The following is a 19609-nucleotide window of genomic DNA, read 5'->3' as shown; positions in this document are numbered from 1 at the left end:
GTCTTGTTTTCCCGGTACAGTTACTCATCTCCCTGTGTCTGCTCTGATCAGTGAGCGCTAGCTCCGGCTGAAAGGAGCAGCATATTCCCGTGACCGCACGGCAGCTGACATACATGTGAATAAGCTGCGCATGTGCAAACGGTGTTGCCACGGACCTGCTTCTCCTTTGCTTGAAATAAAAGTATTTAATTTGACCGTTTCTTCTCATTTTTTATTATTTCATTGCAGAGGATGTAACTGCTGGTTAATAAGTTCCGTTGTGTTGTCTGACAGAAAATATTTAATGTAATTTAATTGATAACAGTTTTATATTGGACACGTGAGGAAGGATTAGGGAAAACACGCAGAATGCAAATACGACGTAATCACGTAATCAATAAGCAAATATACGCATGACGTCACCTAGCGACATTTGACGACTTTTCAAGCAGACTTTAGATACTTTCCGTTGAAAATAGTTGGCAACACTGAAGGCAGTAGTGTGAACAGTGGGTGCTGAGGGTAGCTACTGTCTCTAATGATACTATGGGCTTTCCTGATTACTCTGGAGTGGCAGATGTCCTCCAATGATGGTAGAGCTGCTCCAATAATGGTTTGGGCAATTCTCACCAAACTGTGATGTTGCTGGTGAGAATACTCTCAATAGTACTTCTGTAGAAGTTTTTAAGAATTCTGGTTTCCATTCCAAATTTCCTTAGCCTTCTTACAATAGGAAGTACAGACCCTGTTGAGACTTCTTCACCAGCTGATTGATGTTGAGAGACAAAGTAAGGTCATCACTCGAGTGAACACCAAGATATTTAAATTGTTTCACTCTCTCCAATATGCAGTAATGTGTGATGTTTTTGTTTCTTCCTTGGGTCTACAGTCATCTCCTTGGTTTTGTCAGCATTTAGGGAGAGATTATTCTCCTGACACCACTCCACTAAACTCACCACCTCTCTCCTATATGCTGTCTCATCACTACCAGTAATCAGTCCAGTTAGCATTGTATCATCAGCAAATTGTATGATACTAGTGTTGTTCTGTGATGCCGTACAGTCAGAAGTAAAGAGGGAATAGAGCAGGGGACTCAGCACGCAGCCCTGGGGAGTTCCTGTGTTGAGAATTTGTACAGCAGAGGAGTGGCCCCCAATCCGAACTGACTGTGTTCTACCTGTAAGGAAATTTAGGATCCAGCTGCAGACACGTCTTGGTAGGCTGAGAGTGAGTAGTTTATCTGTTGATTTTTATGGTATGACCGTATTAAATGCAGAACTGTAAAAAGTAAATTAAATCCTTGCATAGCTGTCCTTTAGCTCTAAGTGTGAGAGCACTGTGTGAATGGCAGTGCTGATGGCATCATCTGTGGATCTGTTAGCCCGATAAGGAAACTGAAGAGGGTCTAACGCATCTGGTATGATGTTCCATATGTGTGCTTCTGCATGTTTGCATGTGTGCCTTGCTCAACACCGCTCCTTGCTCCACTAAAATTTCCTCCCACTCCAGTCAAATCGTTCCACACTCGCTCCAGTTGCACACTCGCTCCAAAAGATGGAGAAATAATCTGCATGCCTAACAAATGTCACCTTTAGCTGAAGCCTTATATCATAAAGAAATATGAGCAACGGCAACATTGTCACTCAGAACAGAAAACATTTATTTTTAAACAACATATACAGTAAGCAACAACGTGTGACGCCCGGCCCGTCCGCTCCTCGTGTGTGCCACGCCCCCTAATTACCCACGTGTGATTTCCTGATTGTGCCCAGTCGTGTCTTGTTTTCTGCCTTGTTCCGTGTATTTAAGTCCCTGTTTTGCATTAACCCCTTGTCTGTCATTGAAAGTGTTGCGTGATACCTGTGCCTGTACCTTGTTTCCTGTCCTGATCTCTCCATTAAACCCTGTTCGTCCCGCATCTTGCCTGCAACTTGCTTTTACTGCTCTTCGAGCCGCCCCAACCACGCTCGCTCAGCGCACCCGTCTTTCCGAGCGTGACACAACGGGCTGGTTTTGCAATGGCATTCTACACAAAAACAGGCTTAAAAATAAAGTAATCAGTGGGCATAGCAACATAAAGAATATACAGGCTAAGCATCCACATTTTAAATTCCTCATTTTTTTTCTGTTGATGCTACCGCTGCATCTCTCTCTATAAAATAAAATTTCAATGACAAGTGTTACGTGGGGGCAGCATGGTGGTGCAGTGGTTAGCACTCTTGCCTCACACCTCTGGGACCTGGGTTCGAGTCTCTGCCTGGGTCACATGCGTGTGGAGTTTGCATGTTCTCCCCATATCGTCGTGGGGTTTCCTCCGGGTACTCTGGTTTCCCCCCACAGTCAAAAACATGCTGAGGCTAATTGGAGTTACTAAATTGCCCATAGGTGTGCGTGTGAGAGTGAATGGTGTGTGAGTGTGCCCTGCGATGAACCCCATCCTGGGTTGTTCCCTGCCTCGTGCCCATTGCTTCCGGGATAGGCTCCGGACCCCCCACGACCCAGTATGATAAGCGGTTTGTAAAATGGATGGATGGATGGAAGTGTTACGTGAATTTAAAAAATCATATCAGACCCACTTTGAGTGACAACACTAATTTATTTGATTACCAATATTTACTTTATAGACTTTCATACTTTTATTTACTTTATAGACTTCATATGCTACAGTACAACCATATAAAACTTGCTCACGTTTTGCTCATGTTTCCGAGAAAGGTGTCTTTTTAGATTCCAAAGTGAATATTTACTCATTGCAACAGTTTCACCACATTGTGTTCCTTGCTCTACATTATTGTCATTTATACGTTTGATAAGAATAGTACACTTGTATGACCTATCAGTTTCCTTTGTGAAATACTTTGCGAATTTCATCTCGGCCAATTTGTGTAACAGCCTTGATAATCATACAGATGAATTCTGGGTAGATTTGGGTACGCCTCAAAGTAGTAATGTGAGCGGTATCGGAGCAAAATTGGAGCGAGACAGAGGGACCAAATTTCACCTGCTCCGCTCCTCGCTTATGCTTCGCTCCACTCGCATGCTATGATCTGGATCAGGGAAATTCTCTTTACTGTGTTATACCTATTCAAAGTTACGAGCCTGAGATTGAGTGCAAAAATCAACTTCATGTTGAAATTAATTGCTCTTTCTCTTGCCTACAGACTTCTGCCAGCTGACGCTGGACTCCAACACAGCACACAGAGCGCTGTCTCTGTCAGAGGGGAACAGGAAGATGACAGGGGGGGCAGAGCAGCCATATCCTGATCATCCAGAGAGATTTGACTGGTGGCCCCAAGTTCTGTGCAGAGAGAGTCTGACTGGTCGCTGTTACTGGGAGGCTGAGTGGAGTGGAGATGGGGCCTGGATAGGAGTGACTTATAAAGGAATAGGGAGGAAAGGAGACAGTGATAGCTGTGGGCTTGGAGACAATGACAAGTCATGGATGCTGTGCTGCGATCCTGACAGTTACTCTGTCTCTCACAATGATGAACAAATTGACATACCCATAGAGTGCCCAGGCTCCCACAGAGTAGGAGTGTATCTAGACTGGGCGGCTGGTACTCTGTCCTTCTACAGAGTCTCCTCTGACAGACTGACCCTCCTGTACAGCTTCACCTCCTCATTCACTGAACCCCTCTATCCAGGGTTTTATATTTCTCCAAACTCCTCTGTGTGGCTGTGCATGCTGGAATAGCTCACTGTGTGCTGCAGGAATCATTTTTACCTTATCAGAGTGTCACATGTCACTGTTTCTCCATGGAAAAAAATACCAGTATACCAGTATAACCCTTTTCACTCTGTCTGAAGTGTGACGTATGTTAGACAAAATACTAAGTGATTGGGCTCGGCAAACCAAGCACATGGGCAAAATTACTCTTTAGCTCTCTGATTGAAATGTAATCCTGATGGGGATGGGCGCTTTTCCTCTCCCCTGTATATGTACATTTTATATATTTCTGTCCACATATTGTACTTGCTGCCTGTACACTGACAATAAAGGCTTCCTGTTCTATCCTGTTAATGTCCCAGTTCAGCGCTGCCTAAAGCGTAACTGAGTAACTGTAGTGTCCCCGGTTGAAATGATGGTCTCTCAGACTGATGGTTCACAATCCTTTATTTAACCTTGCCTTGTGAACTCACCATGAGAGCTAATTGGGTCTACAAGGCTAGTAGAGGGTTTACAGGAGAAAATTAAGCTCAAAAGTTCTGAGTGTGTAATAGGAATGAATGATTCAAAGGTCTCATTATTGGTAAGCATAAGACTAGCAGGTGGCTGGCAGCCGTAAGTAGGTAAGGGTGTGCACTGGATAGTCTGTCTAATCTTAGTTATTTTATCATTAAAAAATGTAAGAAAGTCATCACTCTTAAGAGCTTACGGGACTTGCGAGTTTAATGAGGAATTCTGTGTTAACCTAGCTACGGATTCAAATAGGAATTTAGGATTGGTTTTGTTCATGTCTATTAATCTGGAGAGATACACAGACCGAGCAGTTACTAGTGCTTGTCTGTATTTAGAGAGGCTCTCTTTCCAGGCAGATTTGAAGACTTCTAGTTTAGTTTAGCTTGCGTGATGCCTGTTTGAGTTCACGTGTATTATCAGAGTACCAGGGGGCAGGTTTGTTATTGCTATGCTTTATCCTCCTAAGTGGAGCCACAAGATCTAGAGTGCTGCGAAGGGATTTTTCCATGTTTGAAGTTGCCTGTTCAAGTTCATCTACACACGATGCTTCAGATGTAAGGCTGAAGGACTGTGGAAGTTGTTTCATAAATGTTGTTGTAGTTAGTGCCTTAATAGAACGTCTGATTCTATACTTTGCAGTGGTGGTCAACGGGAGGCTATACTGGATTTCAAATGTTAACAAGTAATGATCTGAGAGCAGAGGACATAATAGACACATGTTCCACCAGGATGCCATGACTAATGATCAAATCAAGGGTATGGTTACAGGCATGAGTAGGCCCGACTACATTCTGACATACACCTACAGAGTCAAGAATAGCTGCAAACGCTATTTTTAAGGGATCACTATCTGTCTCCATATGAATGTTAAAATCACCCACAATAACGGCTTTGTCAGTACTGACCACCAGCTTTGTTAAAAAATCAGCAAATTCCTTAAGAAAATCACTGTACGGCCCAGGCGGTCTATACACAATAACCATGGTGATTTGGGGTCACGAACTAGAAAGAGATGAGCCAGCAAGGCTAAGAACAAGAGTTTCAAATGTGGTGAAACTCACACCACATTTCTCCGACACTCCTAAGTTGGACTGAAAAATTGCAGCAACACCACCACCTTTGCGATTTGGTCGCGGGTTATGCTTATAACTGTATTCCGCTGGAGTAGATTCATTCAGTGCCATGAATTCATCCAGTTTAAGCCAGGTCTCAGTAAGGCACAGGGCACCAAGACTAAAATCAGTAATTATTTCATTTATTAATAGTGCTTTAGGAGCCAGTGATCTTATATTCAGAAGTCCAAGTTTAAGTTTAAATATAGCATCAAAACTGTTTTCTAGTTATGGATTCATTGTGATTTTAATTAAGTTATTATGGCACACTCCACGGTGGAATAGTCCTCCATGATTAAAGACGCGGGGAACAGACACAGTCTCAATGAAATGAAACCTAGGTGACGACTCTAAGCGACTAGCAGGCGGTCGGTTATGCCGGTTTGCCTGCCGCCTGGACTTGGCTCTAGTTAGTTAATTAGAGCATATATGGACGATCTCATATATGGACTGTAACTACAACGTCACTGCCCGGATGCAGGTGACTTCTCCAAGGTCCTGAACAACTCATTACATGGGCAAGAATGAGCCTCAAGCCCGCAAGTACAGGTGCTTAGTCTTGAGGAAAGGAGAAGTGGCTGAGCGGTTCCACTTCACCCTGGGAGACACTCAGATTCCATGTGATGCCTGGGCAAGCTCTTCACTAGCAATCTGAGGGACACCACTGCACACCAAGATAACCTTGACACGTGGCTCTCGGCTGTGGACAAGTCTGGGCTTCCTGGAAAGCTTATGGCTTGGATCTACCAACATGGCATCCTGCTTCGTCTCCTCTGGCCGCTGTTAGTCTATGGCATAATAATGTTGTGGGAGAGACAACAAGTGGTTTAAAACACCCTAAATATGTTTAGAATTACAAATTGTTATGAATTCGCATTTAAGGACGTGCAAACAGGCAGGCGGGAAGCAGGGAAGGAAGAAGCAGGCAGGCGGAAGACGGGGAAAGCTGGGGATTTATTGAAGGGGAGACGGCTACGGACATTACACAACATAACATAACGTTAATGACAGACATTCGACTGAGAAAGACGCAGACTGATGTACACAAGACAGGGCAAAAATAACAGGACACAGCTGGGCATGATCAGGGAAGCACACGTGGATGATGAGGGGGCGTGGCACACGAGGATCGGACGAGCCGGGCGTGACACAAATAAACTTTCTTCTGTTGATTCCTGTTTTTTTATATATCACACTTCCAACCCTCCTCCTTAATCGGGGCTTGGAACCGGCTAAAGTGACCCCAAAGAGACACTCTGGCGGAGTACATACACACAGGCTGTGCTGGCTCACAGAAAGAGTGGCTCATAATCATTTTGGTCAAGGTTCTCTATGTTCAGCAACTGAGTGACTTAAATGAGTAAGCAGCTGATGTAGCAAAAAGTTGTACACAACAGCACTGGCTATAGACTCAGAATCTCCTCCCTCGAACTCAACCAGCCCCAGAAATGTTGACACGATTGTCTGCTTGGTGTCACTAAAGTATCTTATTACAGCACCAGGTACTTAGACTCACTTACATCTGTGGACTCATCAAGGAGGAGGCTGGAACGATGCTCACCCACATCTGCAAACTTTTTTAGAAAGTATGGTGCTAGAACACCATTAATCATTTCTGTACACTTTGCCCTGTGCATTTTGAAGTGGGTAGCAGCAGTGGAGTCTGGGAAAGCAGCTCTACATGCTTCTCCAGTGTGATCACATGCCAGCATAGAACAGTGTTCAGCGATAGCAGCCTCATTCACATATAACTAAAAAAATGTCTAAATGGTTAATGTTTTTAACCATTGATGGCAGTGTGGTTTGGGTGGAACTGTTTTGAGTTGTCGTGTGTTTTTTTACATCACTAAGTTTGGCATAGAATGCAACAGCGCCTCTGTCAGGTCACATCTCTAAACTGTCACAAATGGTGATTGAGCTCTGACTTGCGACATCAATCGGACACTAATTTGTCCTCTGATCTGGGGGTTTTGTCTGCAGTCTCCAAAAACTCTCATCAAGCAGAAAATTGTGGCTAAAATCATGTAGTGTGAACTTAGCTTAAGGATGTAGATAAAAGGCCTTGATTAGTTGTTACTGTGTGGGACCAAAAGGTTCCTGCTACCCAAACAAAGTGTGGGCAGCCTCCCTGCTTTCAGCATTACAATGCAGACTGACATCCAGGACAACCTGGGCCCTTAAGCCCCCCCCCCCCTTTTGTGCATATAGGCTGTAAACCCTCATGCTCATGCATTTCAGTCCCTGTAAGTGTTACATTCCAGCTGCTGTCAGACGCAGCATAAACGGACTCAGACCCGGGATGCTGGATTGTCAGGGGTGATTTATTAACAAAGAGCACAAACAGGAGAGAACAGAACAGAAAAGGAGAATGAAACACTGATGCAGAGCCGAAGCCGGCGTGGTGGCTGCCACAGGATCGATTCCTCCCCCCTTAGGGGGACCCACCTTATACACCCACCCCCAGGGGAACAAGTGCACCACGTCTAAATTAGACAGGGGGAGAGAAACAAACAAGTGACCAGCAGAGGCAGCAGCACAGAATGTGGAGCTCGTCACTAGAGGATGGGGAGGGACGTCAGAGTAAGAATCCACCTTTCCACTGTGTTCAGTGATATATCTGTATTGCTGCAATGCCGCTGTGAGTGTATTGTGGGACACAGCAGAATAGTTTGTTTTACTCATTTCTCAGTTTATGGGTGTTTGCCTGTGAATAATTTATATATTTGCAAACTGTGGCCTTGTTCTTTGATTCTCATTAATGAAGGGCTTCTTCCTTGCTTTGTGGGACTTCAGTCCTGCTTCTAGGAGCCTGATGTGAACTGTCCTAGCAGTGCACTTCACACCTGCACTTAATGTTTCCCATTCCTTTTAAAGGTCACTTGATGTCATCCTACGATTCATGAGAAACTGTCAGATAAGTTAACGGTCATCTATGGCTGGTTTCTGGTCGTTCCCAGTGTCTCCTGCTTCATCTTATTCTTGTTACTGTTGTCTTAGAAATTTCGAACCGGGAAGTAAACCTGCTGCTCAGTGTGACCTTCTGCTTCTTAAAATATAGAGTGTTTTCTTAATTATTTTCCACCTCTGTTGTATCTGATCTTATTCCTAAATTGTGTGGCTTAAAAAAGACACTCAAATCATGATTTCTAAAAAAGGGAATATATGTATGGTTTAGTAATTTGGAATCACATACAGTGTATTACTGATGTAAATCAGGAAGCTGTCCACATTAGACTAAAGTAAAAATAGGCTGCAGTCAGAACAGCAAATCAACTCAACTATGTCCATTCTCCTTGATATTAAATAAGCTCATTCAAGAAAGATTTAATGCATTTTAATTTTACAGGTTTACTTTTGAGTAATTGTAACAGGTTAATGTTCTATTGTGCGTTAAATAATGACTGTACCCGTTAACCATATCTGGCGTGTTGTCATAAGGACGTTAACTGAGGGACCGCAGCGTTTCACGTGCTGCGACCAACGGGAAACCCGCAGTTACCTCAGGGCGGCAGTAGGGGGCGTGCGGCTCAGCTGTCTGAAGTTAAACCGTGTTTTTAATGAGTAAAAATGTGTTACGCTTTATTTTTAATTACCTGTGTAATTATTTACTTAGATAGTAAGTGTCATGATATATAAATAATCTATAGTTATCCTGATGCACAGATGGATGATGGGAGTGACGGGGCGGAGCTCAGAAACATAAAGACGGACAGCTGAAGCCAGCACACTCGGTTCACCAAACTATATCAAAATAGTAAGGACTTAGTTCGGCTTTTAATGATTCTTTTCCCGTGTTTTAATGGGGGTGAGAGAGACGCCATTTGCTAATTAGCTTGTCGATTGTTATCGTTTTAGTTAAGAAATTTTTATTCTTGCTTGTAGTATTTTGATCGAGTGATTTAATCTAACATGTGTAACTAATGTGATTTATAACTTTTTGTTTTTAACTCTGAATATTTTTGTTTTTGCTATTATGTCTCCCATCTCCTTTTACATGGTTATTATATATGCTTATTTAATCTAATGGTGTTAGTTATTGTGACGCTCTTTTCTTGACTGGGGTTCGTTAGGCTTCGAGGTTTATTTAGGAATGAGGCCGGAGACTGTATGTGGATGTATATATATATATATTTACTCCCCTGATCTAAAATAACAAGAACATATACAGCTCCGCTCAGCGCTACGCATTTCCCGCTACTTTTCTTCTCCCCTCTCCCGCGCCAACTCTCTCCTTTTATTTCCTCCGTCACCTCATCTCACCACCGCGCTCCATCCGCGAGCCCCAACAAAGCAGACCCTCTTCCCCCTCAACACCAAATTACTCTTACATTATGTTCAATTACAGTAAAGTGAATTTATTTAATTGTATTATACGTTATGTTACTCATTTACGCTTTGAGCAGAGCTGAACCAGGACATTAACAGGATAGAACAGGAAGCCTTTATTGTCAGTGTACAGAGAGCAAATACAATATACATACAGAAATATATAAAATGTACATTTACAGGGGAGGGGAAACCCCCCCAATCAGGATTACATTTCATCACATTTCAATCGGAGAGAAAAACAGTCATTTTGCATGTTTGTTCAGTTTCCTGTACCCAGTCACTGATTTTGTCTGACATACGTTACACTTCAGACAGAGTAAAAAGGGTTATACTGGTTAAAAAGCAGAGATTTTACCTGTTTGCCGTGGAGAAGCAGCGACATGTGACACTCTGATAAGGTAAAAATGATTCCTCCAGCACACAGTGAGCTATCCCAGCATTCACAGGGACACGGAGGAGTTATAATAAAAAAACCTTGAATAAAATCTAAACCCTGGATAGAGGGGTTCAGTGAATGAGGAGGTGAAGCTGTACAGGAGGGTCAGTCCATCAGAGGAGACTCTGTAGAAGGACAGAGTACCAGCCGCCTGGTCCAGATACACTCCTACTCTGAGGGAGTCTGAGGGCTTTATGGGTATGTCAGTCTGTTTATTATTGTGCCAGACAGAGTAACTGTCAGGAGAGCAGCATAGCATCCATGACTTGTCATTGTATCCAAGCAGACAGTCATAACTCCCTCCTTTCCTCCCGATTCCTTTATAAGTCACTCCTATCTGGGCTCCATCTCCACTCCACTCAGCCTCCCAGTAACAGCGACCAGTCAGACTCTCTCTGCACAGAACTTGGGGCCACCAGTCAAATCTCTCTGGATGATCAGGATATGGCTGCTCTGCCCCCAGTGTCACCTTCCTGTTCCCCTCTGACAGAGACAGGTCTCTGTTTGCTGTGTTGGGGTCCAGCGTCAGCTGGCAGGAGTCTGTAGGCAAGAGGAAGAGCGATTAATCCCATGACGAAGCCCAGCATCTCCATCATTATCACTGTCACACCTCACACACTCACTAACACAGAACTCGCTCCAATACACACATTTTATTCCCTATATACTCATGTAGCCGCCCGAGTCTGCGGCGCTCCGGCTGCCCCCTGCGCTGTGAGACTCGCTGGGGACCAAACTGCAGTTTAGCCTGCGGTCTATTATTTTGTACGATACATAAAATATGCAAACGAAGCGGGAATTCAAGTATGTGAAATAACTCAGGAAATGTCGGACGCCCGCGCGACGCAGGCGGGAAGACTCGCCGAAATGCTGCGCGTGCTAAATTAACAGGCTTAATTACAGGTTAATAAAACTATAAACTTTCATCAAAAAAATAACCCTTAAAACCCGAAAAAGCAAAACGCGTTGTTTTTCGCACTCAGCCTCAGGCTGGTAACTTTGAATACAGACATGATCGAGAGAATTTACCTGATCCGGGTGTCCAAGATGCAACATTGTGGGCTAAATTATTCCAGAGTAACCCTGTGCGCAATGAGGCATGTATTTTAACTTACTAAAATGTGGGAAATTTCAATAGGCGCTAGTAGTTTATCTTCATACAAAAATGACATCAATGATATCAAGAAAAAGAAATTTCAAGACTGCGTCAGCATTAACATATCAGTTTATGACATTTCAGAGTAGCCCAGAATATCCTGAAAACAAAACATAACTCATATACATACTGTATAATAAACCTAAAATGAAAGGCATAGAAACATTCTCAAAATGGATAGATTTCAAATGCTTAAACATATAATTGTACTCCAAACATCACTGTTAAAAGTGAGTTTATCTTTACATCATAATACGAACATCCTGTGAACCAATTTGCACACTTACCTCCCTCCAGCAGCGGTAAGCGCAGACTGAGGAGATGCGCTGTGTCACAGCCAATTTGGGGGAAACTATGGGTGCCGACTTAGGACAATACTAACGATTCTCAATAAAGGTATACTCAGTGCACAAAAAAGTCTTTTTTCGATTACCAATTAAAACTACCATTTTTAAGAAACTAGTCATCTTTAGACACAAACCTACCCTATTTGTAAAAAGAGAAAAAAGAAACTGACAAATGAAATTAAGTGATTTTCTGCTTTGGTGGATCTTTGGATGTTGTCTAAAATCACACTCACAGAAATTTACCTGAACGCATGAAAATCCATCTACATACAGGACAAAAAACACACACACACATCACAATAACTGTGTGAATGTATATACACGTACACATACCTGAACAATAAGAACAGTATCTAAATAAATGTAAGTTTTTTCTCCTTTTTAACATCACTCCTCACCCAGTGTCTTGTGCTCTCATTGGCTGTAGCTCATTATCAGCCACAACACTTTCACACCTACAGGATTTGGAGTCGTCAACAAAGTCGAGATATTTACAACTCCAAATACCTGACGGGTGTCTGCAATGCAACAGCACCTCCGTCAGGTGAAATATCTGAACAGTTACAAATGGTTATTGAGGTCTGACTTGCCGGCACCAATCGATATGCAATCTGGGGGTTTTGACAGCAATGTCAAGCAGAAAATTGTGGCTAAAATCATGTAGTGTGAACTTAGCTTAAGGATGTAGATAAAAGGCCTTGATTAGTTGTTACTGTGTGGCACCAAAAAGTTCCTGCTACCCAAACAAAGCAAGGGCAGCCTCCCTGCTTTCAGCATTACAGTGCATGATGACATCTAGGACAGCCTGGGCCCTTAAGCCCCCCCGCTTACTTGGTTTGGATCCACTGCAGTAGCTACAGCCCACACTAGGCAGTGAGGAGTAGCCCCAGTGTCAGCCATTCCTGTTCTGACTGACTTCAAGAGGAACAAAGTGCATCAAAGCCCACAGCTATGCTATCTAATCTGACTCCAGTTGTGTGACACCTACAGTCTGGGTCAGACAATGTGTTTAATACATTCATCTTAGCTTTACTGAATATTAGGTCTTTGGCTGCAAATCACTATACGTGACACTTTTCCACCCCCTAGATTGGCAGGTCGGCAACCATTTTAAAGCAAAGAGCCATTTCATCCTAAATGTCTGACCCAAGATTTACAAAGAGGGTAGGGAAGGGGGTTTGAGATACGATTTTTAATGCAATATCAGTGTATATGCATTTAACACAAAGACAAAACTTCAAGTACTTACTAAAAATAAAGACTATTTCAGGGGGGAGGGGGTATCTCAGTTTTAAATCACTCGCACATGTAACCGTGCAAAGGTGACTAATACTACGACATTGTTCAGTTCTGTACCGGAAGTCTTCACCCTCACACCTCCTGTCATGACCTGCTCGTCCGTTCCACCTGTTTGCCACGCCCCCCTCGTTACCTCATGTGAATTCCTGATTGTTCTCAGCTGTTCTGCACTTCCGTCCCTTAGTCATGTGTATTTAGTCTGCACTCAAGTCAGTTTACCCAAGTCCGGTCAATAAAAGTGTTGTGAAGTGTTCTCCGAGTTTATGTGCTTAGCCCACATTAAACCCCGTTTTGGGACTTCTGTCTGCCTGACTCTGATTCCCCGCTCCTGGTTCACTCGCCCTGCGTCACCCCTCCTCTCTTGAGTAAAATTCCTTTGGCTCTGTAGTTGTCTGTCCTTCACTCTGCACTTCACTACTGTAACTGCTGACCGAGCAGCGCAAAATGTCCTCACCAATCCGAACTCAGCAGGATATAATAAGTAAATCAGAGAAAATATACCGGTTTTTATAAAGATTCGGGAAGGAATGGTAACAATTTACTACGGAAAGTATAAGAAAGAATTAGGAATCCCAAAAAGCACGGAAGCGTACATCCAATCTCAGTTACTGAAGAAAACTCCGGAGAGCATATAATTTCACCAGACATAATCTTGTCGAAGAGAATGGTGCTGAGGAAGATGTAAATGATGTAGTTAAGACATTACAGAAGTGCGCAATGGAGGACCCTCCATAAATATTAAGCCATAAATAATTTATTATCATAATTTGTTAATAAATGAAAATGTGAATGTGTCTGTCATTCTGAGAAGAGTCGCAGCCACGAGGTCAAAGAGCCGCATGTGGATCGCGAGTCACAGGTTACTGACCACTGACCTAAACCATGCAGCCTTGACAGAAACTGTTCAGCACCTCAGGCCTCCAGCCAGCTGCCTTGACACTCTACCTACAAGCTCCTTTAATGCTGATGTTTTTTATTATACAGCATCAGATGAGCTACAAATAGTCAATAGTTCTCTTCAGTCTGGCCTTTTTCAAAGGGGACTGAAGACCTGAGATATCAAACATCTTTTAGAATAATCCAACCTAGATGCCCTATTAGTAAGTAACTATAGACATATTTCAAACCTACCTGTTGTAGGAAAGATCACTGAAAAGGCTGTTTTTTAGCAACTTAGTTCTTTCATGGTGCAAAACAATGACCTTAAATGCTTTTCAGTCTGGATTTCGACCACAGCATAGCACTGACACTACAGGTGTTAAGGTTTTAAATGATATCTATCTCAGCAGTGACGAATCACAAATCTTGTTTTTGATTTGTATTATTGGATCTCAGTGCTCCGTTCAGCACGGTTGACCATAAGATAAAATTACATGATAGCATAAGAGAATATTACACCTGATCCTTAAATCTCTGCACTGGCTTCCTGAGTGATACAGGATTCGTTGTAAAATATTATTCTTGTGTACTAATTGGTCTCAGACATAAATACATTTCTGATTTCCTTGAATGTCACGCAGCATGCAGACCCCTGAGGGCATCTGGGAAAGGTTTACTCAGTGTCCCAGAATCAAGACCAAGCAGGGTGAAGCAGCTTTTAGTCTCTATGCTCCCCGTCTGTGGAACAAGCTTCCTGAAGACCTGAGGTCTGCTAACACTGTCAGCTCATCATAAACAGGGCTTAAGATATTAATGTTTGCTTTATATTTTCAATGCACTAAATAGCAGGAGTTTAGTAAAACGCTGCCTCTACAATGTAACTTCTTTTTAAATAACTATTTATTTGTTTCTTTGTTTTAGGCAATGAAAGTGTTTGCAAGTCCCACCTCAAGTACCAAGTACCAAAAAACTACCGCAGCTGCTTTGGTACTTTGGGTACAGGAACTTTTAATAATAATAATTGATACTTTTTATTGATCCCTGTGGGGAAATTCTCTTTTTATGCCTCCCTCCCTTTGCTCTTTGTAGAGTAAGTTGTCTGTGAAGAGCTACCACCTGTAGTGGCGTCCAGGGAGCTGGGAGTTAAAGGCCTTGCTCATGGACCCACAGACATGCAAAGGGTGGGTTTGAACTGGCGACCATCGGATTACAGGCACACAGGCTTTGCCCACTGAGCCACACACTGCCCTTTTGGTCATTAGCTGGAAGTCAGTGGAAAAGGTAAAGTACCAAATGTACCATTCCTGGTGTGTGGAAAAGTCCCAGAATGAACTTGCCTTACAATTGGATCCAAAGGCTACTGACATAAACAGCTCATGTAAATGTGAAAGGAGGCAGCAGGAGAGAGAAAGAGAAGCTCCCCTAGCAGAAAAAAACGAAAGACAATAAAACACAATAAAACACACTCCACCTCATACAGGGAGAGAGAAGCGTGTGTGTGAACAGACTCACATTGTAAGAATTCTGCTCTGGTCCTGGGCACTAATGCTGGTAGGACGGCGTCTTTGGGAACTAGAAGGAGACAGAGAGAAACAGGGATGTGAGTAAAAGGAATTTACTTGTGGGAGATGGACTTCACTCACTGTGGAGACACCAGCAGTAGGGTATTATCATTATGAGGGACAATAACAGGCAGTTTAACAAGCTGTAAATCATTGTAAGTTACTCATAATACAGATTTTTGGATTCTATAATGCAGAAGAAACATGATTCCTGTGATCTGGGTTTTGCAGCCTGTAGAATGTGGAGCTAAATCATCGGTTTTCACAAAGATTGAGTCTTATTGGAAGCAGAAACTGACTTGATCACACAAACATGAGGCTGACTGCACTGCATACTCTCTCTGCATGGTCTATATTAACATGAACAGACAGGAAAATGTATTCATTTGTTAACCTGTGTGATGGATCTCTGCTGTTTTCTTTTCGCAAACATTTTCCAGTTGATCCTTCAGTTGAGAAACCACCTTCCTCACGTTCTCAAAAGAGCAGCATGGATAGACAGAGATTCTGGGTCCAAATCCAGCTTCAGAGACAACAGGAAGACCCTGGCAACTCTACAGACACACAGTCTGATTAAACAGCTTCATCATAACAAATGTGTATTGTAATGGAATGAGCAGGACCATTAACATCTGACAAATGACAGACTAGATGAAATACAAATGAGAACATGCATCCATTAGAATACTCTGGTTTTCTTATTGCCAAAGTAGCTGTTCTGTTACCTGGAGGAAATGGATGTGATCCTCTGTGTGTGAAAGCTGCTCCAGCTCAGAGTGTCTCCTATTCAGCTCATTGATCTCCTGCTTCAGTATCTCCATGTCTCTTTCAGCCTGACTCACTGCAGCCTTCTCCTGATCTCTGATCAGTTTTGTCACCTCAGAGCGTCTTCTCTCAATGGAGTGGATCATCTCAGTGAAGATCCTCTCACTGTCCTTCACTGCTGACAGTGCTGAGCTCTGTTAGTGACACAAGGAGCAGAGGACGGTAAGTTACAATTGGCCCCTTTTGAGACTCCAGAGAGCCTCATTGTACAATAGTGATGTGAGCTGACAGGAGGTATAAAAACAGCACAGGGCTGGGGTTTGGAGAGTCACCATGCTGGATGCCTCAGGTACTGAAACCCAGCCAGCACTGATTAGATATGATCACTCATTAAGCTCATACACTGTCAGCTGCAGGGATTTGGCAGAGACTGGTGGCAGATTGGGTGTCACCTTTAGGTCTCAGTTTAATTGGTAACTTCATGGTGTTTATTTCCATTGCACAGGTATAAGAAAACCTTCTTTTTCACAAATGAATATAAAAATGACATTTTTCTAAATAAATAGGATAATCCCTGTAACCCCAGGTTAGTTAAACCCTCTTTGTGAGCAGGAGCCTGGATCGCTTGCAGGAACCACGCCCCCCAGCCCAATGTACCTCGCCTGAATACTGACAGCTGCTTCCTTTTAGTCCTGGTTACTGCTAGAATAAAACCGGGTAAACCAGGTAAACTGGATGAACTTGCTTTATCAATGTTTTCATCTTCCCGGTTCTCCCTGGTTCTGTGCGGTTCCTCCTGTCACTCTTTGTCTTCCTGATCTCGCAGACCCTCCCACCCAAGTGACTGCTGATCCCGACCCCCATCTAGCTGAGCCTGAGTGTCTCCCCTTCACCGTGTCCCCATGAATGTTCCCCTTTTCCCTCACTCCCCTGGGTAGATTAACCCGCTTTCCCATCTCTGTTAACAACCCCGACTTTGATTGCCATACTGTGATTTGGCTCTTTGACTGCACCTTGTCTGGGTGCCCTGTTCCTGTTCTGTCTCGTGACACTGTTATCTGGCACCTTTGTCCCACTAAACCTCTGACCCAGAATAACCCACAGTGACCTTAGTGTGATTAATCCACACAACTCCATAAATCTGTTGACTCTGGGGAAGAGTCTTGATTCAAGATTATCACAAGCCAGCTGTTATCTTCTCCTCAGGTTCATACTCACTGTAATTGAGCCCACAGCCTCTCTCAGCTCCTGCAGCTCCTTCTCTCTCATCTGAATTCTCTGCTGAAATTCCTTCTGTGTTTCTCCCATTTGTTTCTACAGACAAGAAACAAGATGACAAAAGATGTTTGTTTCATTAGCAGAGATACAGTTCTTTAACCATCCTGTCCAGGGTGGACCCCAGGTTTATCCCCTATGCTGCCTTGGAAAGGCTCCAGGTGCTCCAGATAACCCTGACCCAGATAAGCGATCAGGAGATGGATGGATGCGAACGGATGGATGGATGGATGGATTGAGGGAGGGATGGATTGACTGTACTGTAGGTAGGATAAATTGGACATAGACCCCTTGACTCAACACCATTGTACTGAGCTGTTATTTTTTGCACTTGTGACCCTCCTGTTAGCTGTAACAGTCTGGCTGATCTCCTCTGACTTCTCTCATTAACAAGGTATTTTCACCCACAGACCCACCACAGGTGTTTATGTTTATTGCACCATCCTCAGTAAACTCTACACACTGCAGTGTGTTAAAATCCCAGGATGGTGGCTGTTTCTGAGATGCTGGACCCACAGCATTTGGCAGCAACAATCACACCACAACCTCTTAGCTCAGACATCTCAGCCATTCAGATGCTCAGCCAAACAGTAAGTGAACCTCTGAACCCTGTTTGCTTGCTGTATGTATCCAGCTGCAGCCACATGATTCACTGTTTAAAGGAGTTTTCAGTAGGAATTCAATGAGAACTTTTTATACTTAATAAGAATATTTTGCATTTTTACGTCATTTTTCTTTTACTTTCCCAAACCGGACTTGATCTTGGCGTCTTCATAGCGGATAAACTCAAATGCATAAAGACACAAGCTATTTTTATTTTAAATAAATTTTACAATTTATATAAAAGTTTCTGGCCTGACCTGTATCTCCGTCCTTCCTGCAGCAGCTGAGACTGTATCATGGCCTCTGTGTTCATCCATAACACACAGCAGACAGATACACTGCTGGTCGGTACGGCAGTAGACCTCCAGGGGTTTGTCATGCTGGGAACAGAGCTTGTCCTGCAGATGTCCAGTGGCATCAGTCAGCTTGTGCTTCTTAAAAGCTGGAGACTCATAGTGAGGCTGGAGGTGAGTTTCACAGTAAGAGGCCAGACACACCAGGCAGGACTTGACAGCTTTGTGTTTTCTCCCAGTACAGAAATCACACTCCACATCTCCAGGTCCAGCATAATCATCACCAGGAGTAACTGTTTGTAGTCCAGTCTTCTTCAGTTTCTCCACCACTTCAGCCAATATGGTGTTTCTGCTCAGAACTGGTCTGGGTATGAAGGTCTGTCTGCACTGGGGGCAGCTGTACACTCCAAGATGATCCTCCTGATCCCAGCAGCTCTTAATGCAGTTCATACAGTAACTGTGTCCACAGGCTGTAGTCACTGGATCCTTCAGTTGATCCAGACAGATTGGACAGCTGAACTGGTTCGGATCTAGTGCTGAACTGGCTTCGGCCATTTTACCACAAACCCTGATAGGTTTCAGTTTCGTTTTCTCTCACAGTCGTCTGTGTGTGAGAGTGGGAGGAACTTCCTGCTTCTCAGGCTGCAGTAGGTGTGGTTTTGGACTGAGGCCAGACTGAGAAGAGCAGACTGGGCAAATACTGGAATTGGAGTTTTTGAATAAAATATTATATTATACAAACTACTCAAACAACTGACAGTTATTTAGCTTTTCTGAGTATAACTGTTTTTGTGGATGGAAAATAGGTAGAATGGTATAAGAGAGCAGTACTACTGAGAATAAATGTATGTGTCAGATTTACTGCAAAAAAAAGTAATGGGATTTGATTCTATCATGTGGTATCAGGTGTGACATGCAGGTCTGTGCAATTATAGGTTTAGACATAAATTTTATTAAACACTATTAAGTTAAAATCTCACATTTAAGCCAAAGGTTAATGGATCAGCTTCATCCAACCCCAGGGACAAAACGATTAAATACTAGATAAAATATCCAACAAATTCCAGTAACCGCTAATCCAGTACAGGGTTATGGGACACAGCCTGGAGCCTGTCACAGGAAGCACAGGGCACAAGGCAGGGACACCCTGGATGGGATGCCTGTCCATCACAGGGCCAACACTCACTCACAGACAGAGGACAATTTAGACACACTAATTCACCAAACTGCATGATCTTGGACAGCGGGAGGAAACCTGAGGAAACCCACAGGAACACCGGGAGAACATGCAAGCTGTACATGCAGAACCAGGAGTGGGAACCACACCCACAAGCCTGGAGGCGTGAAATGAGAGCAGCTGGTCTGAAGTCCTGAAGGGAGCTGGAGCGCCCTTT

The 19609-nt window shown here is 43.4% G+C and overlaps 2 protein-coding genes across 3 annotated transcripts in view; one reads left to right on the top strand and one right to left on the bottom strand.

Moving 5' to 3' along the window:
• Positions 1-19609, top strand: part of LOC125740159 (tripartite motif-containing protein 16-like) — a 112626-nt gene that overhangs the window by 7943 nt on the left and 85074 nt on the right. The window contains exon 6 of one of the 2 annotated variants that reach the window (XM_049011008.1): positions 3141-3996. The exons of the other annotated variant lie outside the window; for it this stretch is intronic. Within the exon in view, the coding sequence (XP_048866965.1) occupies positions 3141-3673 (533 nt within the window). The 3' untranslated portion in view covers positions 3674-3996. Of the gene's footprint in view, positions 1-3140; positions 3997-19609 lie in introns of those variants that run through there. 2 annotated transcript variants of the gene reach the window in all.
• Positions 9701-18863, bottom strand: LOC125740154 (tripartite motif-containing protein 16-like). The gene is made up of 6 exons (XM_049011002.1): positions 18180-18863; positions 17263-17358; positions 16005-16238; positions 15674-15833; positions 15230-15289; positions 9701-10576 (listed from the first exon to the last, which is right to left on the bottom strand). Exons 1-6 carry the CDS (start codon positions 18768-18770, stop codon positions 10041-10043), a joined length of 1677 nt encoding a protein of 558 aa, XP_048866959.1. The 5' UTR covers positions 18771-18863; the 3' UTR covers positions 9701-10040.

Source organism: Brienomyrus brachyistius, chromosome 4 (genome assembly GCF_023856365.1).
Source record: "Brienomyrus brachyistius isolate T26 chromosome 4, BBRACH_0.4, whole genome shotgun sequence".
NCBI lineage: Eukaryota > Metazoa > Chordata > Actinopteri > Osteoglossiformes > Mormyridae > Brienomyrus > Brienomyrus brachyistius.
This window is presented reverse-complemented; position numbering and strand designations above follow the sequence as displayed.

Bases quoted from the DNA above. Each gene is read 5' to 3' on its own strand.
- LOC125740154 (XM_049011002.1), bottom strand. From the start codon at position 18,770: ATGGCCGAAGCCAGTTCAGCACTAGATCCGAACCAGTTCAGCTGTCCA. The intron at 16,239-17,262 runs GTGAGTATGAAC...TGTCACTAACAG, and splicing joins AGGCTGTGGGCTCAATTACA to AGCTCAGCACTGTCAGCAGT. The intron at 15,834-16,004 runs GTAACAGAACAG...GTGTGTCTGTAG, and splicing joins ATCACATCCATTTCCTCCAG to AGTTGCCAGGGTCTTCCTGT.